This window comes from Falco cherrug, chromosome 1 (genome assembly GCF_023634085.1).
Source record: "Falco cherrug isolate bFalChe1 chromosome 1, bFalChe1.pri, whole genome shotgun sequence".
Taxonomy (NCBI): domain Eukaryota; kingdom Metazoa; phylum Chordata; class Aves; order Falconiformes; family Falconidae; genus Falco; species Falco cherrug.
The window spans coordinates 118,727,183-118,751,789 of record NC_073697.1 but is presented as its reverse complement, the minus strand read 5'-3'; the positions used below and the strand labels follow the sequence as shown (position 1 = coordinate 118,751,789).

Below are 24,607 nucleotides of genomic sequence, written 5' to 3'. Positions count from 1 at the left end.
CTGCAGCTCCGAGCGTGGGTAAACCCTCCTTTGCTGTCTCTACATCAAAGCAAGCATTTTATTAGTAGACGAGGTCTAACAATTTGGAGAGTAAAAGCTGTTGGAAGAGCAGAGAGATCTGTGTTGCTGGGGTTTTTTTTCTGTCTCCGGTGGGAGTTGGCACTAGCTTTGCTTTGAGGTACCCTGGAAGAGATCAGACCTGATAGTTTTCTCTTAAGAAGATAACCTTAAACATTCAACTCCCTTTCCAAATGGAAGCAAGTCACCCAACCCATTGGGCCCCTGACATCCCTTCCTCCCCATTTGTATTGTCTTTTTGTTGATGTGTTTTGATTTTACAAGGGAGAGGTAAAAGGGTTGCACAGATCATTGCAAATCCTTTGGTCATCCTTCCTGCTGTTTGCTGCCACAATTCATTTTCCTGTGCTTGTATTTCGTCTTTTTTTTTTCTGGTTATACTAGAGTAAGGAAATGGAGTGCAGGCTGGGTTCCTGGCATATTGCTGTTCCACAAACAGCAGAGAGACTTCAGCTTCTGGCCAGAGAGAATGTTCACCTTTGCAGTATGGCAGAGGCGTGCTCACACTGTGACAAGAGGTTTATGTTGCAGATTTGAACTGAGTGGAAAGCATTTTGGCAGGGATCACTTTGTATGCCTGCAAGACAGAAACCATGAAAAAAATCCCTTGAACTACTGCTATTTTGAAAATCTTACTGCTTGGAAAGTTATGTGTAACCTGAACATCGTTAGCAGTGTTGTTGAGATGTGGAAATTATAGGAAGAAATTAGGACTGCTTTCTCCAACAGGTGGTGACTCAGAGGCTTGAAGAAATCATAGATGTCCTAGGTGAAGTAAAAATAGTAATACAGAATATAACTCTGGAGGAATACTTTTGGACTGCATGTTATCTGTTAGATTATTTCTTCATGTGTGAAGACTGGTTGGCTGTGGTTGTGGTAAAGTGGCCTCAAAAAGAGTGATGGGAGCGTGACTGCAGAGCCAAGTGCTTGGATTAATCCTTGAGATGGATGGCAGCACATAAGTAATTATGTACTTAACCTAGCATCCATTCACCAGTGCAGCTAGGAACAAATGCGTGCTGTGAGCCTGAATTATTCTCCTGTGGCCATTGTGTAGGTGGGTGTCCAGTGTGAGCTTGGCAAGGCTTCCCATTTTTGCTGTGTCCATTTTGGCTGTGATCTGTGAAATGCCAAGGGATGTGCATTTGTGGAACAGCAGGGCCACATGGGATCACGTCTTCCCTTACCTCAGTTCCATGCAGCAGCCTGTTGCTAAAACAACATCCTTTTAAAAATAGATTTGAGAATGAGAAAAACATCATTTTAAGGCTGCAGTGATTTGAAATAAGGTTTGCTGTCCTTATGGATAGAAGAATAACTTATTTACAATCAGAAGGCTATTTCAGCTGTCTTACTCTTCTCTGAGAGCAGCATAACTTGGGATACAATCCTATTTAGATTCCCTCAAAACATAAGGAAATGCTTCCCTTACCACTTCAGCTCAGCCAAAGCCAAGGCCATCCTGCGTTCTTAGCCCAGTCCTTACCCCAACCAGTTGTACCCAGGCTGGGTGTCCTTGCTTTCCCTCTTCTCCACCAGTATTAGTGGCGAAAGGCCCAGTATCGCTGACTGGGACCTTATGGAAATCTGCTGGTGAATTGTCACCAAAAAATGGTGATGTGTTGTTTATTTTAGGTGGGTGATGTGAAGCTTTATGTAATTGGTTTCACGCTGTTGGGGTTTGTACAAGTTTCTTGTGTGGCATTTATGTGTAACGAGTTAGGGAATTTTTAGAAAATGCAGAGCGTATGCAGGTATTTCCAGACTATTGTATTGCAGCAGGGTCAAAACTGGAAGGATGTACCCAGTAATTTAAAAGTGAAAGGTATGATAGAGGAAGTCGGTGGCCCTCTCTGTGGGGATCTCAGAAATGGGGATCACAGAAATGGGGAGCCATGGAAGTTGTGCTGCAGTACCACGTGCTGTAGGTCAGGTCATGCCAGCAGCAGCACTCCGAGGCAGAACAGAATGCAAATAGGGGTGTTTGCTGGCCACAAGCTTTCCACAGCTTCCAGACTGAGGGCATCCTTAATTCTGAGGTCTGTTGGGTTTGTTTATCCAGCTGGTTTTAGATGATGTTACCAGGATGATCTTAAAGGTCCTTTCCAACTGAAGTGATTGTATGATCTTATTATCCTTGTAATATTTCGTGCCCTGAAACTGCTGTAAAGTGCTTTGACCTATGACTAGTTTTTTTCTCTTTTGTTTTTTTTGGTCTTGGAGTTGCCCAGAACACTTCTTTGTGAAGGGTAGAGGAATGCTGCAGAGCAGGATGGTGCCTCCTGGCTTTGCCCAGGAGAGCTGCGAGGTGGTTGGGGATATGACACCTGCTTTAGGGTGCAGGTGAAGGAGGAATCCAGGTATCATACCAGCTTCAGGTGGCAGGTGCCTCCTGAGATGAGCAGCAGGGAGCCGGGGCGGGTTCAGTCACAGGCTCCTGGGAAGGGGGTGTGGAAGAGGCCCCGGTCTCAGTGTTTTGGTGGGGAGGAGCAGAGGTTTCCTGCAGCTGGGCAGGAACAAGATAGGGTCTTCTGCAACGTAGTGGCAGGGCTAGGAAGGGACATCTTCCTTCATAGTCCCTGATCCTGCTGTTGATAGAGCAGATCATAACTTCAATGAAAAATGCATTGCCAGTGGCTGGAGTGGTGACCAGAACCCCTCCCACCCTACTATTTATTTATGTTCTTTTTTCCCTATGCTTTCTCAGTTGGCTGCAGAGCAAAGCTTTCTCTCACCTGGTCACCCCTCTGACAGGCTGAATTTTGCTCTCTGCTTGGTGACCCACTTGGCAGAAGGACCGCACAGCAGACCTTCGTCCTTGCTCAAGCCCGGTTATCTCCATTTGCTGTTAGCTGAGGGTCGGCAGTCCCACCAGCCCTCCTGGGGTTGAGGTGTTACATAAACGACATGGCACGGTGCCCTTCCCCTCTCAGCACCACCCACCTGGGTCTGGGGGCATGCCCAGGCTGTGCCGAGCAGATGGGTACCCTTTGCCACTGTGGCTGGAGTAGAGCCTGCCAGCATGGATGTGTTTAAAGGAGAGGTGGTGTGCGGAGGATGCTCGGGGCACTGGTGCGGAGGTGCCCTGTGGCTGCTGGTAGCCCTGGCAGCCAGCGCTGTACCCCAGCGGGGACAGGAGGTGCTTCGTGCACCTCGCCTTGGCAGCTGAGCTGGAACGAGAGGGGGGGAAGACCTCAGGCTAGACCCGACTCCACTTCTCCATCCTTGTGTCCCTAACAGAAGCTATGATTTGCTAATGTTGTTGTGAAAATGCATTTTCCTTTTCTTACAATATGTATTTTTTTTCTGTTTGTTTCCAGATGCTCTTAATATTCTGTTGCTGACAAAAAGTTTACTTTATGTTCATTGTCTCCCAGGTAAACGCAAAGCGCTGAAGTTAAATTTTGCAAATCCACCTTTCAAGTCCACAGCAAGATTTACTCTAAACACTTCTGGAGTTCCTTTCCAAAATCCACACATGTGAGTATAAATCCAAAGGCACTAGTGGAAGAACTTTGAAATTATTTAGCTAACACGCAGTGTTATTTTAAATGTAGTTTGATTACTTCAGTTATTTGTAGGTTGTTCAAATCTGTCAGTTTGAGTCGCTGTAGAAGATTATATTTATAACCCTCCCAGCCCCAGAATTAAAAAAAAAAAAAAAAGTTTGAGATCTTCCTTTTTTACGTCGATCTACTGCCTTTCAGAATTGATGAAATTGAGATAAATTGTAGCTGATAATGCAAGATATGCCTATAATTAATTTCCAGACCTATTAACTGTCATTTTCCTGTCTCTTTATTCAGTGCTTATTATTTTTTGTTAGAGAGAAGTTCTTCTTTCTGTGTTAACTTGTGAAAGACATAACTGTGATAGATTATTTTTTTTTCAGCACTAAAATAAACAAAGGTTTGAGGATTATCTACCAACATGGAGATGCCAGGGAGTTACGCAGTGGTTAGCTCACTGAGTTTTCTAGACAGCTAGCTACAGGATATCCCTATCCAAAGTTTGAATGCAAGTGTGGCACAGAGCTGTTCCTGACACTGGTAAATAGTGGTAGTACATCGTTACAGAAAACATTAGCTTTGTATCCTCAGATCCACCAATCTAGATGGATGGGCGATGCACCCATAGCTGGTACGTGTGGCAGAATGCAGCTAGCATGCAGCGATGCCCCGAAGTTTTCCGCAGTTCCCCACCAGGACTCAAAAGTTTTGTCAGTGGCGAGTCTCAGAAATTGCACCTGCAGCTTCCCCGGCTGTGTGGGTGCTCAGGTGACCCTGGGTGTAGGCTGCTTCTGCTTGGCTCTGCATGTTGCTGCCTCTCTTCTTGAGCTCGATGCCTTCTGCTTTCCCGGGATATACCCTCTGGGGTCTGTTCCTGTTCCTGGTAGCTTCTTTATGCTGGGGATTTTCAAGCAAGCCTTTATCAAGTTAGAAACATGTTTCTGATGAGTTATCAATGGTAATTACAACCTCTGTTAGATGGTTCTTCTTACCATCCCAAGTGACCTTTCCAGCAAGTCCTCCCCTCTCCTTCTCTCTCTTTACCTCTCTGAAATAGAGTATTCTTACAGGTTGTAGAGTTAGCATTTATATATTCACTTTTTCTGTCTCATCACATCATTCAGCCCTTGTAGTAATTTTCTGTAGAACCCCATTTGGGGCTCTTTCCTCTCTCAAACCTCCCTAGTCCGTTAAATAAAAGAGTTAATGTCATCTAGCGAGTTCCCACCATTCAGCCATGTATAGGGAGTTGGCTTTTCTGTGTTTATCTGCATGGATTTCTGTGTCAGATCCACTGGAATTCACAGTGGCTTCTGTCTAGTGCAGAAGAGCTTTCATCATTGTTAGTCGGTGACATCTTAAGTTTCATGTTTGTGCAAGTGACTGTCAACATTGTCCATTGAGAAGGCACTGCTCTGTCTCCGTGGGAATTGCGGTTGTTGGCAGGGGCTTGATCCTGGTCTGGTTAATGGTGCAGCTGGTTCCGAGGGCTTGAAAGTGTTTTGGGTTGGCTATGACAGCCATTCAGGTGTCAGCAATGATGGTGATGTGTCTGCGCTAAAGCTTTCTTGGGAGGCTACAAGCTGTAATAGCCGTTTCTGTTTGGAAGAGGTGGATGCTGTTGGTTGGATTGCTTTCTCTGTGTTGAGGCTGACTAAGCTTGGATACAGCTAATTCATCCTCATGTCCTTTGTGTTGTCCGTAGTGGATGCTGTTCCTCAAAAGCAATGTTCACATCTCCTGGTTGCACGCTTCTCTCAAGTTTGTCTTGCAGCTGGTGCATCACAATGGTGTATCTGCATCTCCCGCCTGCTTCCCAGAGAGGCTGGAATGGTTTTTACTCTGTTGTCTAGAAACTGTTCTATACTTCAGATTTGAATTGGATATTCCAGACCTCCTGGTCCAGATGCGTTCCCAATGCAAAGTGTGTTTCTGTTCACTAAGTCGCTTCTCTTCCCCAGCCTGATGGAGCGGAGTGGCCTTGGCACCCTCCCCAGATGAGTGCTGGCTCGACACTGCTGGGGATTTCCCTGTGCAGACCCTGTTGGTCCAGATGGGTGGATCTGAAGATACAGAGAGGTCAATTTCTCACATGAAATTTCGGTTTCTGTGACTTGGATCCATCGATCCGGAGGTGTCCCATTGCTCCTGCTTCCAGAAGGGCAGAGGGTCCTGCCATCAAATGCGTGTTGCCTGCGCCAAGCTCTGGCTGGGGCACAAGAGGAGGCAGCCAGCGGTGACCAGCAGCTGCCATGAGATGTAAATTGCCTATTAGCTGTATTTTGCTTGATTAACAGGTTTTGGTCGGGGAACTGATCAGGCTGGATTGGTGGATGCTCAGGTAAGAGTGTGGTTTCTTACTACGTAGACAGAAAGCAAAGGAGCAAATGGGGCTTCTCATGCCCATGCGTGTGTTAGGAGGGAGGAGAGCTCTGTGTAAACTGCATCACTGGAGCAAAGACACTGCTGCCGCGCAGGGAAGGCACATTGTGCCAGAGGTGGCCTTGGAAATTTCAGGTTATCGGGTGTAGCTGTGCTCCTCCTCAGTGCTGAGGATCCCTACCCTGGTAAAATGGGTACAGACCCCGCATACCCTGTCAAGGTGTGAGTCTGGCTTTCATTTCGGGTTTGTTTCTTGGTCCGAGAGATCTCAGGAGTGCTGGAAAGGAGTTTGGGGAGTGTGGAGGAAACCATTTTGGAATCACTGTAAGCCGGGGTGGAGTTTAGCTCCAGTGAACAGGGATGGTGTGCACAGGGGCTGGAGGGGACTTGGTGTGGTTTCCACAGGGAGGTTTCTCAGGTGATCCATGCGCTATCTGACTCCATTCGTTCCTGCTATTCCTTGGTTTTAATGCCATGTTATCTAGAGGAACGATTTAAAAGACTGTGGAATCTCAGTTGCAAAATTTGATGTTATTAAGACTCTGACCAGTGCTTCCCAGTTGCCTTGCCTCCCATGGCACAGAATACCCTCTGTTAGTCGGGTGAGCATCGTGCTAACTGTACTCCTGCTCAGAGGCTGTTCCCAGACCTTCACTGCTCTCACAGGTAGAGGCTTCTTGTTGCTGTATAGGCTGTGCCCTGGAGTACTATTTCCAGGGGCAGAGAGCATAAATTAAACACTATTGAATGCAGAAAGTTTGGACATGCGTTCCCAGATTTTTTTCCTGCCCCTCCTTGTCTTTTCTTTCCTGTATGTGGTGGTTTTGAGGCATGTCTTATAGTTGGGGTCTCAGATTAGAGCTGCGTCCCTCCGGGATGTGTGGGTGTGCTGCCACGGGCGCTCAGGAGCACAGGAGGTGGGTGTCAGGGCAGGATACAGACCAACAAGTAGGAATGTGAGATCACGTGGAGGAGCTGGTGAGTGGTTGGGACCTCTGAGCTTTGCTGTGCCACCTCTGTGATGGCCTTGGAGCTGACAGCTTCAAGAACTGCAGTGGCCAAGTGGCAGCAGGTGGCATGGCCCTGCTGCTCCTGTCCTGTCCCTGCCCAGCGGCACCCTGCCCAGGACGGTTCCCTCCTTAACCCTTCCCAGGGCATCCACCACCAGCTGTGTTGGGACATCTTGAAGGGCGTTGCCTTTGTCACAGTCGACCAAGAAACTAAGCGAGGAGGAAACTAGCAGAGCAGAGGTTACAGCTTCTCAGGTTGGAGCGCCAGTGGCAAACCCCCTTACATCTCCAGTGCTGCTAGGGTTTTGCCCTAAATATTTTCTGAATTAGAACATGTGTTAAAATCAGGGGGCTTTAAATTGACCTTTAAATAGGAGGCTGACGCAGGGTGGCTTTGAATGAAATTAGAAACTAGGAGTACTTTTCTAGTTGCTAGAATTTGGACTGTGGCTCCCTGAAATCTCCCCTCCTGGTGATGCCGAGGGCTGAGACATCCCTTATTGCAACTAAAAGACACCACGAATGTCTTTCCTGTGCTGATGCTGTGGGTCAGGTGGGCAGAGCCCCGGGATGACGTGTTGAGCAGCAGGCAGTGAGGCAGGGGGTTGGAAGGAAGGTCCCTGCTGCTCTGTGACTGCTCGTGACTGATGGAGCTCCGGAGGATGTGTGTTTTGTTTGATTCATCTGTGACTGCTGCTACCAAATCTACTTTAAGTGCAAAGACAGGTTTTGTCTAGGTACGGCATGCTACCCAGCTTGTCTGTAGGGTACCTAGCACAGCGATACACATTATTTTACTACAGGGTAAAGGCAGAACAGAGCCTGAATTACAGAGAGTGGTTCAAGATTAAAACTATTACTTGGAAAGGATGAAGTCTAGAGAAGATGTGTTTTACTGAAAGCTGCTGCCCCAGTCCAGGGAAGTGTATGGTCCTGCTTGCACCCGGTGAAGTCAGCAAGGGGCTCTGCAGGCCAGGTAACAGTTGAGGCTATGGAGAACTGTCAGTTGAGACCACAATTCTCTTCAGTTCAGGCTGTATTTCTGACTTAGACCAGATTTACAAATGCTAGCTTTGTTTTCCCTGCAGCAAGCACTGTAGAGGCTGGAGGACACAAGCCATGGTTAGGGTGAGCTCTTAAAACTTCCAACCCATTGTTTTTCAATTGCTATTTCCAACCTCCTGAAAAGCATCCCACCTTTCACCTCATCTGTTCTGTGCCCCAGTAGGATTTAGGTCACAAACAAAATTAGATTACTTGGTTATCTGTGTGTAAGCTCTACAGAGCTACTTGCAGCTGGTGGCCTTTGCTGAAAGGAGATTCAAATAACACTGAGTCAGGAATGATGCGGTGAGATGTGACTACATAGCTGTGCATGGCAGATTTGCCTGGCAGTTGTCTGTGTTGTCCTGGCCATAGCTGGCATCCGTTAGACCAAGTTGCTCACTTGGCTGTAGATGAGTTTTCGGTTTTCTGGAAAATGTGCTCTTCTGGTGTAGTGATGCCTTGATCTTGACTTCAGACTACAGAATTTAGATCTACCTGCTAAGGAGCATGCACAAAGAATTTGTTTGGCATGTTTCACAGCATGTTGCTGCTCAAGTATCCTGTCTGCTGTCTGGGAAGTCTCTTGACTGTCAGAGGTGCCATCTCTCTAGAACCTGAACACCAGAGCATTGCAGTCTTATCTGGAAAGGTGACAAAATGAAATGACCTCTTCTAATGCTGACAGTTCCAACTTCTGAACTGTCTGGTGGCCTGTTGAGGTGCGTAGCCTCCCTGGAGCACGTGGGTTTCTTCATGGATTCATTGTGCCTTAAGCTTCCAGAGGTGCCTTGTGTGGACCACCTTCTCCTTGTGACACCTGGGAGAGTCACATGCTGTCTGGATAGATGCCCCAAGAGTCTGTTGGCAGATGTTTGTTTAACAGACCTTCAGGGCTGGATTCTTCAAAAAGAAATGGAGGCCCAGTTGCACGCCAAACTCTGCTGCTTCCTTTTTTTCTGTATAGTTCAGTGTCATTGTTCCTGGAAAGGATTTTTCTGGCTGTCCCAAGTCTCTCTAAAGTGTGTACTTCTCTTTTAATCCACTCTTACGCTTTTCAAAACCTTTCTGGCACGTGGTGTCAGGCTCTCTTGCTGCATAGCTTAAAGCTGGCTGAGTTCGTTAGGAGACAACCTGTGAGAGTTACTACCATTTGTCTAAAAAATATTAAAAACCAAAGTTGGAATATCCTAAATTGGCATGTTCACAATTACTTGTGTGATTTTTCCTGTAAATATTTCTCTTGTCTGTTCCCCGTTTCTATCACAGTCATTTCACATCTTTATTGTCGCTGATTTCTGATACCTTTCTGCTGCATGATGCCTTCCCAACACAGGCTGTGATGCCTGGAAGCGTTAGAGAGATGTTTCAGTGTAAAAGGTACCAGTTAAGAATTTGATTTTTTTTTTTTCTGTGACTGTTCTGCAACATTTCCCAAAAGTTACAGTATCTGAATGTAATCACTGGGAAACTTACCTATATATTTAAGTAAGCACAAGTGAAATAGTTACCTCCAAGGCCTCAAGAACTACATTTAAATGTTTGAGTGAGCCTGTCGCAAACAGGCTTTCACTTTTCATACAAACGTCCCTGCTATTTAAGTGCTAGAGCAGTGTTTCTTAGTTTTTATCAGGAACTTTCTTGATGAATTGATGAGTTTTGTCATGTATTTAACTTCCCTGTTTCTTTCAGAAGTTTACAAGTTTGTTTGGCCAGTGATCTCTGTGGGCTAGATGACAAAGGGGTGATATGGTTTGTAAAACACCCATGCTCAGTATCTCCAACTTTGAGTAGGGCGCCTCTTCCAAGAAGGTGCTGCCTAAGTTAATGTGAGATTTTGACTGAACATGCTGCGTTAGGGTCTGTCTTTTTTTTTGTTTTTTTTTTGTTTGGTTTTTTTTCCTTCCTTCTAAGATTTGGTATTTCTCTAAGGTGCTAATCTGGCTCTGCAGAGGAGCTTTTTTGTATCTGCTGCTTCCAAAATAAATTTCTCGAACAACTTCCATGTCCCGTGGAGCATCAGTGCTGTAGTAGGACTGTTCTCTTCTTCCTGCAAGGGTTTTAATATCTCAGCACTGCACTTCTGAATTTAGGCTGTCCATGCCTGGAATGAAGATTTGGAGCTTGTATGTTTCCGTTAAGCTTATTCATGTTGATTTTTCAAAGGTGCTGAGCACCTGGCTTCCTGCCACACTGTTAGGACCTGGGCTTCTCAGAACTTCTGGAAGCCTTAACCACCTACATTTGGGTGTCTAAGTCAAATACAACCTGATGTTATAAACTAATCTGGCTCCCATGGCTCTGAGTGCTTCACATGTGCTGAGTGATTGAGCTGTGCAAACCTGAATGGTTGCACAAAACTCTGCGTTCCTTGTTTTGCAGATGGGAGGCTTGGGAAGAGGTAAAGGTTGGGCCAGAAGCTTGCGGTAGGGTAGAGAGTTCAACGGGGGTCTCCTGATGATCTGTGGTCCACAGGCTAGCTGTGTGTGACCTGTCCCCCTCCCGCTGCAGTCCGGAGCTGTTGTGTGTGCACAGTCATGGTCAGAGCTGCTTATTTGGGAGCAGCACTCTGCCCCCACAGCCACGGTCCCCTCGGTGTGTGGCAGGTCCCCTTCCTGGTGTGCGAGGGAAGTCTGTCCCTTCCAGGGTGGGGAGGGGTGACCCATGGTGGGAGGCTGTACGAAGATGGCGATAGCGGCCATTACCTTCCAAAGTGTGGAGACCTGGCCTGGCCTGCCCAGACGGGGGTGGCAGCCCGGGTCGTGGGAGTGGAGGAAGACACGTGGTGGTAGCAGGGGCTGTCAGGAGGCTGGGGGCTTCTGTGCCTGCCTGGCTTCTGTGCACCCCCTGCCGTCCTCGGTGGCTCACAGACCCTGGCAGTTGGCACACAGGTGCCAGAGGCACACCGAGGCATGGATGTGCAGCATTTCCTAGTTCAGGGCATGATGTGTGATGCTCGTGCTGCCTCCTCAGGGCTTCTTTCACTGGCATGATGGGCGAGGGAGGAAGGCATGTGGCAGAGGCAGAGCCACCATCCTGTGTTGCCTGTGAAGGTGTTTCTAGTGATGCTGTCCACAGTTTTCCTCCTGCAGGTCCACTGAGGTGGTGTCTGAGGAGAGTCCCTGAAGAGCAGCAGTTTTGCATTGGCTACTGTATTTGTTCTGCTGAGCTGAAAGGTGTGTGTGTGGGGGAGGCAGAGCATTCCGGTTCGAGGGAAATTGGAAAATTACCAGGTAGAGCAGTGGGGTGGAGAAGTCTGTTTGCAAACCGAACTCAGCCTCATTTGCCATCAACTGCATCAGTGTGGCTGCACGTTGGGACACAGAGAAGCTGCACAGCAGAGCGAAGCTGGGCAAAGTCTCCCTTGGATAGAAGTATGCCACAGACTTTCCTTCTAGTGCCTGGCTTTTAGTTACGTGTGCTGAGGTGCTGCCCACCCTTTATCTAGTAACACGGCTCCATGGGTGACCTGTGGCTGGCCAGATCCTTCCCTGAGACACAGAAGTCATCATCCTCAATGCCGTCCATGCTGATGGCAAAAGCCGGGTGCCTGCAGCCTGCTCAGGACCAAACTTTTGAGGTACCTGTCACACTCCAGAGCCTGGAGGAGAGCCAGGGGTAGCTGTGTTTCTTGCTTAGTCAGCTTAGTTTAGAAAGCCCAGGTTTATAAACCTAAGTAAGAGGTCAGTGCTTCAGTAATTTGCGTGCTTTAATGGGGAAGATGATTTGAGAACATCTGTTGTCCTGACCATTGGAGAGTGGGAATTTTCCCTCTGCTTCCTTGCTGTGTTTGAGACAAGAGATGGTGCTGCTTTTGTTTGAAAGCAGTCCAAAGTTTCAGGCTACGGGGGGTTCAGTATGGTTTAAGAGTTTTGGTTTTATTTAATTCTGCTGCTTGTGTCCCAAGGGTTCAGAGGTGGCATGGGGTCTGGCAGGAGCAGAGCTGCCGCATTAGTGTTCAGTGACCCCGGGGGTGCCTGAGTTAAAGCTGTCTTCACCCATCAGGAGAGACACATCTGGTCCTGGCATAGCTGTATGCTATTCACATGAAGATAGAACTACTGCAGTGCTTATTTAAGAGAAGTGAAAGTAGCTCAAGTAGTTGCAGAGTCTGTATCAGCTCTTCTGTTCCCTTCATACTGTTGTGATAACAGAAGCATGATTTTCTCTCCCTTTTCCCTTTCCTTTATTTCTAGGTGCGGCATCCCCTAGCAAGGGCAGCAGTGTATGTGCTTTCTATGCAAACTGGTTGTAAATCTTGGTGCATGGAGATTTTAAAAGCATTCAGTACACCAAAATACCCTAATCTTCTCTGGAGGGTTAGAGAGAAAATGGTAGACCCACAGCTCCATTCATGTTGGACTTTTCAATAATGTTTGAATCTGTCAGTGTATTTTTCAAAGTATTTTAAGACCTATGTGTCTGTGCTTTACCATTTTATCTGGTAAATTCTCTAAGCCATTCTAAAACTTGTATTTCATACTTTACAGAGAAGGTGCGATGCGTTGCCATCTCTGAGCCTTGAAATGGTCTGATTAGCTACATTCAGCAGTGATGTTTTGTGATTTAAGAGGTACAGGTGAGATCCAGCATTCCACTTGGGAACTGGGAGTTGCCAATTTTTTTCCCTTTCTTCCTCCAGCAATGAGTAGTCTTTGAGACTTGAGCTTTTGGATCAAAAATACCCTGTGGTCCCCGTGTCTTTTCTGCATCCCAGCAACTGCCTGAGCTGTGCACATCACTGCTGTCCCACCTAGGAGGGGGAATTGAGCATCCCCATATCTGAACTTACCAGTTTGTAAGGCATGCTCTAAAAACATACCAGATAGTATTGATTTCAGCTGTAATTTATTCAGGGAGCAGGAGGTGTTGTTGCTCATCTTTATACAACATCTGAGAGCCTGGACTACCTTCCTGGCCTTTCTTCTTTAGCTTCTTTTCTCCTAGACCCATGAATCTGGTTTTCTGAGCTGGGAGTCAGTCCTGGGTCAACAGGGGCAATAGATGACCCAACCTGTATGTCTAGGGACCAGTGTCCTGGAACATGGATGAAATCCTGAAGCTGAGGAGAGCCTATATTCCCACGTTCCCTCCTCCTTGGGCAAATACAGGAACCGCTAACGTAATATGCCAAACACGCTGGTGTTTGCAGAGGAAAATGGGATGAAGCAGGTTATTACATTGAATGTCTCTGAATATATAGCTATATATGTCTGTGTGTGCATACACGGGTTTGGTCTCTGCCCATTTTTTGGATAAATATGTTGTTCAGTGATTGTTTGCAAGTAACAAAGTGGGAGATTGCTTACACAGTGGTCTGGCTTGGTGCCTGCGTGTAGGATTGGTGTCTGCTGTATTGTGCAGATGGTGTATCTGGTTTCTGACCCGAAGTGGCTGTCACTGTTGGATTCCGATTAATCTGGGATGGTCAGGTTCAGGTATTTTTCTTCTTTGTGTGACATACAGAAATGTCAGAAAGGATTTTATGTATGGACCACCAGTAGTCACATCTGTGACTTAAGTTGGACTTGAACCCTGTGTTTCCAGATGTGGACCTTGCAAACCATATTTCTTCAGGAAACCCCAAGAAACTGCCATTGCTGGTAGAGGAATAAACTTCGCTCCTTGCTGTTCTGCATACTCAGGATCACACTGCATTTCATCAGAGTACATCTTTTATCTCTTCAGACATTAATCACCACCTCGTAGTAAAATATCTTTAATTTTACCCTGGCTATGGAGAAGTGAGCCAACTCTTCAGCTTTGTGGGTTCAAACTGAAGGAATCAATCATCCCTTTTGACTTCTGTACACATGAAGAAACGGAGAATAAAGAGAGGAGGGTCTGCAGATTTGGAGACTGCTTTGACCCCTCAGGTCATTGTCAACAACTTCTGTTGTTTTCGTCCTTTGCATAAATGAGTGACTTTCAGTGTGCACCATGGAGGACGTCTGGACTGAATGAATAGGATGCGACCCAGGAAAAAGAGCTGCTGTACAGAGATCATGGGAAGGACATTGTGGTGGGTTGGATGGACGTGATGGAGGTGGGGGTTGGCCTGCAGGGCTGAATTGATTTTGCCCTTCTGCTTGTTTGAGGAATGACTTCTGAAAAGGACTTGGATTAATTTGATTTGTGGTATGTTATGTTGGTGAAAACTACAGACATCATCTCTGAGGTTCTGGTGGATGTTCTTGCCTCCCAGGAAGGTCTTCCCAGTTTGGGAAACCTCAGAAAAGAGAGAGCAAATGGCTGAGTCTACAGTGGATTATGGTGACCCTAAACAGTCTTCTCCTTGAGACTGTTTTAATTCCCTCCTTTGTAAAATATGCTTGGAGTAAATCTGGATGAGCAATCGGTCTTTCGTGCCCAGTGTCACTGATGCCTTTGCAGCGACAAGCGTGGATCAGCTGAAGGTGATTGTTTGAAATACGTCTTGCTACAGCAGCGTGAAGGCGGTTGTCCTCTCTGAGGAATGTGGGGATTTCTCTATGATCCAGTTGGGTTTGTTTTGTCTCTCTGATGTTCTAGGTGGTCATTTCATACTAGTGAAGGATGGGAAAGGTGACTCTGGGGCCTAACTCCTTACAGCATCCTTAATTTTCTGTAAGAGACCTTACCGACAGTCACCTCTTGGCTCCTGAGAGTCAGTGGAGAAAACTCTGCGCCGCACAGCTACCTCGGAGGAGACCGACGTTTAAAATCTCACCATGCTACTACACCATGGAGCATGGGGACCTTCAACAGGCAGCTGCTTTCACTGGCCTGTAGAGTCTTACGTCTTAGAGAAGGGATGCTTTAAAAATATGTCACACTTGGTCTGCTTGGTCTTGTCATGAGCTCTCCTTTGGTCACCGTGTTTATGATAGCTGCATCTCTGAGAAAGCAATCTCTGTCTTGCGGTTAGGCGATTTCTTTGACTCCCATCTGTCCTTGTCTGCTACAGAAAGAAAAGTACCGCCGGGTGCATTCTTGGCAGTGAATTTCAGGTTATTTCAGGCTGTTGTGCAGCCCAAGGTTGTTTTCATTTAATCCCAAATAGAAAATAAATCCCAAAGGAGAAGAAGTTGGAGGGCTTTTAGCTTTCCTGGACTAGGACTGGAATTTTATGACATACAGAAGTTTAAATTAGAAAAGTTGCTTGTTAGAGTAGTTGAAACAAAAATGTTTCCTGTACTTGTAATAACAATGCTCATTATCTACCTCCAGTGTTTCCAAAGGAGCTGAGCGAAACTGTTGAGTTTGCGTTGCTGACCATTTGCAGGTAGCTGCTGTGGGCGTTTGTACAAGCACCTGTGCGCTTGTTGTCTGTGTGCCCTCCACAAAGTGCTTAGCAGGACCCCGTCTTGCCCAAGCTACTGGAACCATTCTGAGATAACAGGCCCTCACACTGGAAATGGAGATCTCTGAAGCTGGACAGCTTGAGGGACTCGGAGATCCAGAACCTGATTTTTGTTCTTGGATAAGTCTTGTAATACAGAGTAGTAATTAACCTTCATTTATCAGTCAGTTGTGTGGCTCTGGAGGCAGTAAGAAAGGATGTAATTTTTCAAGTCATGCAAACTTACTCGTTAGGAGAGGGTGTAAGGTGAACGACAAGCCTCCCTGGGAGACACCACCAGTCCTAGATTGGTGGATTCAGGATGAAAGCTAGATACTTTTTTTTAAAAAAAAATTTAATAAGTTCTGCTTTAGAGACCAGAAGAAAAACAGAGCAGTGATGGTCAATGTGTCTCAAGGAAACAGCATGTCACTAACATACAGGTATTTGGTTAGTAAGTTGAATGCAATTATTCATGTTTCTAATCATAGCAATAATACAGTTGGAAATAATAATTGCTGTTGCTGTAAGAAAACCAAATTTTTACAATTTAATATATTAAAATGCAGTTCAAATCATCAGATGTGGCTTTGCTTCCAGTGAGGGAAGGTCGCTTAGGCAAAATTTGGAAGAAGAATGTGTAGCACACTGACATCTACACTGAGCACTCCATGGGTAGTGTGACTAGCTGAGTATTGTGTTGTACGTTATTGTGTCATGTGATAACAGCACCATGTTTTCCTGTCATTTTCACAACTTTTCCTGGCTGAAGTGATACACAAGCAACCCTGGGTAGTAATCACATTGTCCCATTCAGTTTCAAAAGGAGAGAAGCGGACCTCATCCAGAAACTTTCCAGCAGGCTACAGTAAGCTTAACTGTCTGTTAGCCATTGTGAAATATTTTCCATACCCGCAAAAATGGCATCTATTAAATTAATGGAATTTGTCTCAGAAATAGTGTCATTCCACTGAGTGACTTTTGTGTAATGATAATGATGTGGCATCTCAGTATCAGTTGGCAAATTATTTAAAGTGGGTATTTGGGTTCTTTTGTTGATTCTTACAGATGTGCTCATGTCTCTGTTTCCTGCAAAGGCATAATGTTTCAGGAAAAGAGTCAGCATTCTCAGGAGGGTTATTTAAATTAATTAGCTCCGTTTTTTCTGGTACTATGCTGAAATGCTTGAATCCAGTGTAAGCTTTAAATACTTAGCTGTGGTGGGTTCAGTGATTGTGCTGCAGTCTGGCTCATGTCCAAATCAAAATGAGTTTGAGATGAATATGCTCAGTTAAATTTGGCACAGGCTTCGCCACGAGGAATCGAGCGGTTTCCTCCGTGTCAAGGGCAGGGTTAATCAAAATCCATTGTAACTCAGTAGTTTACCAGGGGAGCTTCATACAAAATATTGACATTTTAAAAGCCTCAGCCAAACACCGTTGAAGTCAGGGAGATTCTTTGCAGCCTTGAGTGTGTGCTAGACCAAGTCTTGAGGGCTGTGGAAGGGGCTGTGCAATCTTCCATACTTTTGTTAATAGCTTTATTTTAACGTTTTGGAAAGCGTAGAAATCCAGAGCAACGATAGGGAGAATTTCTGCCACTTGGTCATGGTGAAGGGGAGCAAGTGTACTTTGGCTTTCAGTCTGTGTAGGTAAGAGGTACAAACCCAAGTAATTTAAATGCCTTTGACACGTTTTCTGTATCTCTTATTCATGCGTAGGAATTTGTTATTAAATGTAACTAAGCCTCAGGACAACTTACATAGGTCAGAGCAAAACTGATGTAGTGCTGCCCCTCTTGCAAGGGCGCTGTTGCCCATCCCCTTATTGGATGTATTATTCTTATTCTCATGAGAATCCGAATGATTTGTGAGGGCCCCACCATTTGCAGCCCTCTAGGAAAAAAAGTGGAACATTTCTTTTGGAGACTTTCTCCAGTGAAATTTAAAGTAGGGTTGCTACTTCATTAGTGGTAGCCTGCAGGGTCTGAAAACTGTTTTATGAGTAACACAGGCAACGAGACAGAAGCATTGCAGCCTCTCTAAGCTGTTTGACAGACTTGGTAGAAACATGTTAGCCAGAGCCACAAGCTGTGTTTTTACTCTGAACGTAGAGCCGTGCACAGTGTTATTAAACCCCTGCGGTTTGCATGGAAGCTTTTTTGTTAGGATTTACATTTTAGCATTCCTTTGGCTGATTGACCACAAATCAGTTTCTAAAGTCCCATTGTGCTGAGCAGCGTTTTACCAAACTTGTGGAGAAGTAGAATATGTTCTTATTAACGTGGTGTAAAAAGGAGCCTTAATGAGAGACTTCCTAGAAGAATCCAGCAGCACTACGCAGGCCGGTGGAGCGCAGCTGCTTCGCTGGGGTCTTTGACTCTGCAGAGCTGGTTGGTTCATGTCAATTGTCATGTCAGATACCTCAGCCTGGGGCTGAGTCCTGCAGAACTCCTACCGAACTAAAGAAAAGAGGAGTTAGGTAGCTACTACAGCATCTTTCTGGCCTTGCTTCATGTCTGATAACTTTCATTTTTGCTTAAAAAAAATCCACCAACTTTTCTCTGCTCTCTCCCTAGTCTTCCTTTTTTGTTTTTTGTGCCAAGGAAGCGCTTGTTTTAAAAAGTTTTGGCCTCCCTGCAGTTTGGTGCTAACAGCAGGGCGAGGGGAACTAACACAGCCTGTCCGAGATCTTCCCAGTGCTCTTCATGGTTCTTCCCAGGAGAAGAACCTGGGCCTGTGGCTGTGGCAGGGGCTTGGTCACCGGGCTGGCAGTGGGCAGCCCCAGCCCGCGTGGGTCTGAGCCCTGCGCCGGGTGGGAGGGGGCGACCAGCGGGGGCTGTGGGCTGGCTGGTGCCGGGAGCCCTCGGGTGACTGCTGGGACCCCACAGTAACCCCTGCGCCAGACACCCTACAGCCTTGCCCCATTGTTGCCCCATTGTTGCCCCATTGTTGCTATATAACTCTCTCATTGCTACATTGTTGCTACAGTGTTGCTACATATTATGGCTACATTGTTTCTACATTGTCCCCGCATGTCATTGCTACATTATTGATACATTGTTGCTACATAGCATTGCTACACTGCCAATACATTGTTGCCAGTTGTGATACATTGTTGCCAGTTGTGATACATTGTTGCCCTTGGAGCAGCTGCCTACGCCTCTTTTGTTTGTTGGGGGTTTTTTTTGGTTTTTTTTTTTTTTTTTCCTTTTAAAACCTCCCAGCAGCCAGGTGGGGAGCTGGAGGCTCAAGTCCAGCACAAGTGTCAGGAGCTATAGTCCCTACGGTGCATTTGAAAATGCTTCTTCTGAATGTTTGAGGGGTATCTAGCCCTCTAGCTGCTTATTGCAATTTTTTTTCTGTTAATCTGCAGTAATCTATTTTACACATGCTGGTAATTTGGAGACTACGTGCCCAATTTTGCCCCGCATCCCTAGCCTTTGGGAGCTGTGGGTTGCACGGCGTAGAACCGGGGTGCCCGCCTGCGCCTGTGCGAGCGCTGGGGGGAGGGAGGGGGGTGGCAGCGGGTGCAGCCGCAGGGCTGGGCACGGTCACCTCTCACCTTCGCCAGGCACCGCTTTGTGTGGTCACCCTCCTGTGTCCTGAAGCAGGCCGTTGTGTCCAGCGCAGCGCAGGGTTTATGCAGGCGCTTTGTATGCTTGGGGGCATGTCTGCCCTGTGGATTTAAGTCCTCGTGTATCTGCAGCAGTGCAAATCTAGTAATAGGTGTAGTGCACTGATGATTTATTTCTTCTTATTGCCTCCCTCGGTTTTACATCAGAAAATGCCCATTTTATCTCAGTGCAAAGTGTCTATGTTCTAGATTTGAGGTTTTTGAGCTGCTTTCTTGGCATGGAAATCCCTTGTCATTTTGACTTACGCTGGAAAAATCCTAATATAAAATGTAGATTTTTGATGCTGAAAGTCATCATTGCATTCCAGTTACTGACTCTTAAGATAGACCATGCTGCTGAAAGGAAAACTGCGTTGTTTACACGTGACAAATCAGCTGAACAAGCAAAACCTATATTAAAATGTCTGTCACACTGTCAAACTTGTCATTTGTGTATATGGCCGTTTCCCTGGGTATTTGAAAAAAGATAAGTAGGAACTGTGATTGCAATACAAGGCAGATGGCATCATAAATACATAATGGAAATTAAGCCAAATTAAGCTGCAGCACGTGAGGTTTTGTGGGTGGATGGTGACAGCACATCTCAATCCAAACCCCTGGGGCTCCGCTGCTCTGCGCCCGAGTCCAGCTGCGCAGGGCACTTGGTGCAGACCGGCGGCCGGGTATTTCCTAGCTCACATCTTCTTCCCGGCTGCTCGAACCACCCATCCTGCAGCTGCGGGAACAATGGCACAGATCTGCTTTCATGCTACAGCTGGGGAGAAACAGGCTTCTTGTGTAACAAGGACATAATGAATTCAAATTTGCTTTATCTTCTGACGTAGGGTAAGAAAAGCAAAGTTTCCTGGGAAAAGAAACAGGCAGAGGGAAGAGTGGAGCTGGGTTTGACTGCCTTATCTGAACAAATCACATCAGCATTTAAATTTTTTAACTCTGAGAACTTCAATGTGAAATGTTGTTTTGAAACCAGAGACAGAAAGGGTTTGCTCAGAAAATCAAACCTTACATTTCACCCTCCTGGTAGCACCTCTGCCTTTTTTCCCATGCCTTTTTGAACAAGATGTAGTTCTCAATGGTCATGCTTCTTCCTGCCCACCAGCTGGCAGGAGGCAGGCAGGAAACGCCTGTTTGCTGGTGCTTCCTTGGCACCAAGCTTCTCACCTACCTTCTTCCTTCGAAAGAAGAACTATTTTTATGGCAGTGACAAAATAGGATGATTGAGCAGTTAGATAGTAACTAATTCATGCAGCTTCCAACATAAGCTGCCTGCAAGACAGCTGGCAAGTCTGGAGATCATGTTTCTTTTCTTTTTTTTCCCTCCGTTTTGTTTGTTTTTTGGTTTGGGTTTGTTTTTTTCTTTTGGTCATTTTACTGCCTTATTTTCATTCTTTGCTTTTTAGTAAGCAAATTCCATGGAGAACCCTACTCAATACAGTGTTTTATTATGTACAGAAGCTCAAAGATATGCTATTAGTGCTAACGAAGGGGTGTGACCTCTGCTGCGCGGGCTGCTGTGTCCGTCACATCTGTGCTGTATTGTAGCACTAGTGGTAGGTTTCCCGAATTGTTCCTAAGGGCAGTGGAGAGCCTGCTGCAGGGAGCAGCAGAGTGAGAGCCTCAGGCTGGGCAGGCTGGAGAGCAGGGGGGACCAGGGCATTGCAGCCCAGTGGTGAGAGGAGCTGCTCAGCCAGGCTTGCAGCAGCTGGCTCATGGCTGCGGGACATGCAGCTGCTTGAAGCCTGGGAAGCACTGAACCAAAGTGCCACAGATTAAGCCGTTTGAACCGTAGCTCCTCCAGTCAGTTGACCTTTGGACGTAACCTCATTGCCCTCGCAAAACCCAAGTTCCAAATAAAACCCAGTGGAGGTTGTGATGGGTCCTCCATCACATCCAGCTGGGTAGCGTTGGCAGCTGCTGCTGGACAAACGACTGCATTTATCAGTGTGGAATTGGCCATCATGTGTTTATTCCTCTGGCTGATAAACTCAACAAGCTGTATGTATTTGGTAGAATATTTCATGTATGTTCTGCTCGTTGGGCTGGACCCTGGGTGAGCAAGCGGTGGCTTAATCAAATCCCCAAGAGAAGTGCTTGGAGTCCCTGGGATGAGTTTGACAGAATCTCCCTCATGCACAGGGTGGTCAGAAGAACCTGTGTGCTTTCATGTCTGCGTGAGATGGGTGTGCCCTGCAGTGGGAACTGTCTTTAATGCTGTTAATGCTACTTGAAAGTGGGAAATTCAAGCTTTTGGCTTACTTTATGACCCAAGAAGTGTGAACCAGCTAATTAATTAAAGAAAACCTGAAAATTTGCATGGCATTTGAAGATGAAAAGTGTTGAAAATACTTGTGCATTTCCTACTAATTCAGTGATGGCATTGCTGCATTTGAATGAGTAACTAGGGGTACCTTAAAGCAACTGTTGAATTCTTCTGTCCTACAAATTTTGAGCATTGGTCTGCTCCTTACCTGGACAGGTCCTGGTGGTTTTAGTAGGGACAGTGTTTGCCTGAGAATGTTAATTTAGGTGTTTAGCAAAGACACACTTGAACAGGCAGGTTTTGTTTTCTTATGTCACAACAACTTGGTTTTTATAAATATAAATTACTGGATCTTTATTTTATTTTTTTTAATATAAATTAAATGATGACCTAAAACGTTTGGGTTTTTTTAAGTTGCAGTTTTCCATTAAGAGCAAACTCTTTCTAAAGTCCCCTTGATTCCCACAGAAGAGCTTCCCCGTGTTGCATAGAAGCCCAGCTAGAAGGCAGACAGCTGCTGGGAGCGTGGTGGTGTAGAGCAGCAGAAGCTTTGGGGAGATGGGGCTGGGGAGTGCTCTTCAGGCTCTTGGTTCTGCATGATACCAGATCCTGTTTGAGGCCTGATGTATTTTGTACAAAGCAGAAAGAACTGTGTGAATGAGTGATTAGAATGACTCTACTATATGAGACACATTGAATTTTAAGCCGCAGCTGGAGAAACTTATCCTTAATTGAAGCTGTGGGCAAGTGTATGTCATTTTTGATTTAACATTTTCCCTTACCCCTGCACCCCCCACCCCAACCAAAATCCTTCGTGGAGTCAGATTGTTGCTGTAGCCTTTGTGAACCCCTCTCTTCTAATGTTTAATCAAGTGCTGAAAAGAGAAATTTACAGACTATTTAAAATGTGGAAAAATTGCTTCCCAATATTTTTGACAGAGAGAGACTGAGAACACACAGCATTGAATCATCAGGAAAATTGAAGATTTCCCCTGAACAACATTGGGATTTTACAGCAGAGGACTTGAAAGACCTTGGAGAAATTGGACGAGGCGCTTATGGTTCTGTCAACAAAATGGTCCACAAACCAAGTGGGCAAATTATGGCAGTTAAAGTAGGTGATGCCCATACTTACATTTGTACTTCAGTCCATTAGGGATGAAATGTGATGGAGAATTAATGTTCTTCCATCTAGCACCCATCTACTGCTCTTTTCTATTTATTTCCAGTGTAAAGGCTGCTATTTGCTGAAAATACATTGTATAATGGGCATATTGTCAAGTGATTTGTGAAGCTCTCATAACTGCTTGTGCCCTTTTGAAAATGCCTGTCAGGAACCTACTGTTTTGAGGGGATCACATGTCTCTGGAGACCGATAACGGGGCATGGGCCTTTCACCTCTGGGTCACTGGTTCAGATACAGCCTAGGCTGGTGGTAGGCGCAAGTTGGTATCTTCTGAGGCTTCTCGGTGTCTTCTGTGAAATAAGGTAGTGACTTAAAATTTGCTTTTTATGTAAGCATGTGCCATGGTATAGCCTCACCAGGAGGAGCTGGAATGGAGCAGACATCTTTTAGGGAGTGTTTTGCTCTGGCTGATGTGTAACGGAGCATCTTTTGCTTTGTGCTTGCCATGCTGGACCTGCTGTGGAGGTGGAAAGCGTAGCAGTCTTCTGGACTGTCCATTTTCTACCTTATACTACCCAAAGACTCACTAGAAAACCAGATACAGTATGCAACCTCATTTCCCAGCTGGGCAATGTGGAGTAATCTTTGTCTTGCCACAGCAGTGCTGCTGCCTGGGCATCTTTGAGGAGCTGCTTGTCTGTTGAGGTGGGCGGCAGCCATTCTCTCTCTCTCCCCCCCCTTTTCTGTGCTTGCTGTGGGCTGGCAGCAAACTACGTCAGTCTTTTAACTTGGTGATATCAACTGTAAGTGCTCCCATAGCTCCCATGAAAGCATAGCAGTGAGCTATGTAACAGTCTTGCTCCTTTTCCAAATCTCTGTCTTCTTTGAAATATTCCCTGATCTGATCTGGAAACGTTCACTCCTGCTGTTCTCACGTGCCAGGCAGATGTGCCTCAGCCCTGACTCTAGCTGCTGTGACTATAATTTACTTGTCCGTAGTGTGTCAGGTTACTGGAGTAACCACCGTCCTTTGGTTTTCTTCACTAAATATTGACTTTCTCACAGAGGTGGCGTCGCTGGCCAGGTCTGAGTGTTTTGGATCACCATGCAGTGGTGTTTCAGCCTGGTTTTGAATCCCTAAAAGTCTCCAGTGGAGCTAGAGACTGCCCGTAGCTAAAGACTTGTTTCTCTCAGTTGCCTTTGGTGGAACTTTTAGATGGAGTTTGCAGATGACAGGTTGAAAACTGCTGAGGTAGTGCTGTGATGTGACTCCCAGCTCCTCAAACCCAAGGGGTGTCACCTGGGCAGCTCTAGCTTTGCTACTGTGATGATGATAACCACAGGTGAGAAAAAGGCATACCTCTGGCTGAGTGGCTTTTTTCCCGAAGCCCTGCAGTGGGTAAAGCTGTGCTGGGAAGAGTGCTTTGTTGGATTAGCTAACATTATTGAGAAGGAGATGTGTCTGCTGGCACAGAAATTTTGTTGTCCCAGACTGCGTTTGCACAAGGGCTGGTAGTGTTGTAGGGTGATAACCCTGTCAGTGTGAAGGGTCCGTGGTGCAGGTACAGCTCCCATCCGAGAGGCAGAAGGCAGCAGTGCTGTGTTCTTGAAGCACAGGGTTGGAGGTGACGCTGCACAGCATGTTGAACTGGCTTTCCCAAAGGAGGAGAGGTGGTCTGAGCCTCAGGGGGGTGCTGGGCTTGGGGGCTCGCTTTTAAACAAACAAACCCTGTTAGGTTTACAGTGTCTAAACTTTGAAATATCAAAACTGTGGGCTGGAATGGTGCCACCTTCTTTTCTCTGAACCCACTCCCCTGGGGCAGGCATGGCTGGGCCTCCAGGAGGAAGGTTGGAGTGTCTGGGCAACCACATAATTTCTAAAATGTGAGTGTAAGGGACTGTTCTGTTTTTCCCAGTGGGGATCAAACAGTAAACCAAGCAAAGACAGACCTGTGGGTGGAACAGTAAGTGAGGTCTCTGAGGCAGCAGCAGCTGTTCCACAGATTGGATGGTGTGGTTATTGGAGATGAGGTTTCAGGACAGGGTTGGTCTTGGTCTAGTGAATAGTTCATCCCAAACTACTCAGCCTTTTCTTTGCTAGATTGCTGTTGCTTTTGGTTGCTGAGGTTGCACATTAATCTCCCTGCTCCTGCTCTAAGTCTGCCCTACAGGCCATCTGTGTTTGGGACTGTCCGCCTTCTGCTCTGTCTCCCACCTCCCTGTGGTGTCCTGATGGCTT

The 24,607-nt window shown here is 46.2% G+C and overlaps 1 protein-coding gene across 3 annotated transcripts in view; it reads left to right on the top strand.

Moving 5' to 3' along the window:
* Window positions 1–24,607, top strand: part of MAP2K4 (mitogen-activated protein kinase kinase 4) — a 90,227-nt gene that overhangs the window by 29,805 nt on the left and 35,815 nt on the right. The window contains exons 2-4 of one of the 3 annotated variants that reach the window (XM_055723574.1): window positions 3,459–3,561; window positions 16,120–16,215; window positions 22,182–22,356. In XM_055723574.1, the coding sequence (XP_055579549.1) occupies window positions 3,459–3,561; window positions 16,120–16,215; window positions 22,182–22,356 (374 nt within the window). Of the gene's footprint in view, window positions 1–3,458; window positions 3,562–5,887; window positions 5,932–16,119; window positions 16,216–22,181; window positions 22,357–24,607 lie in introns of those variants that run through there. The other 2 variants (XM_014284600.2, XM_055723578.1) reach the window with 2 other exon arrangements.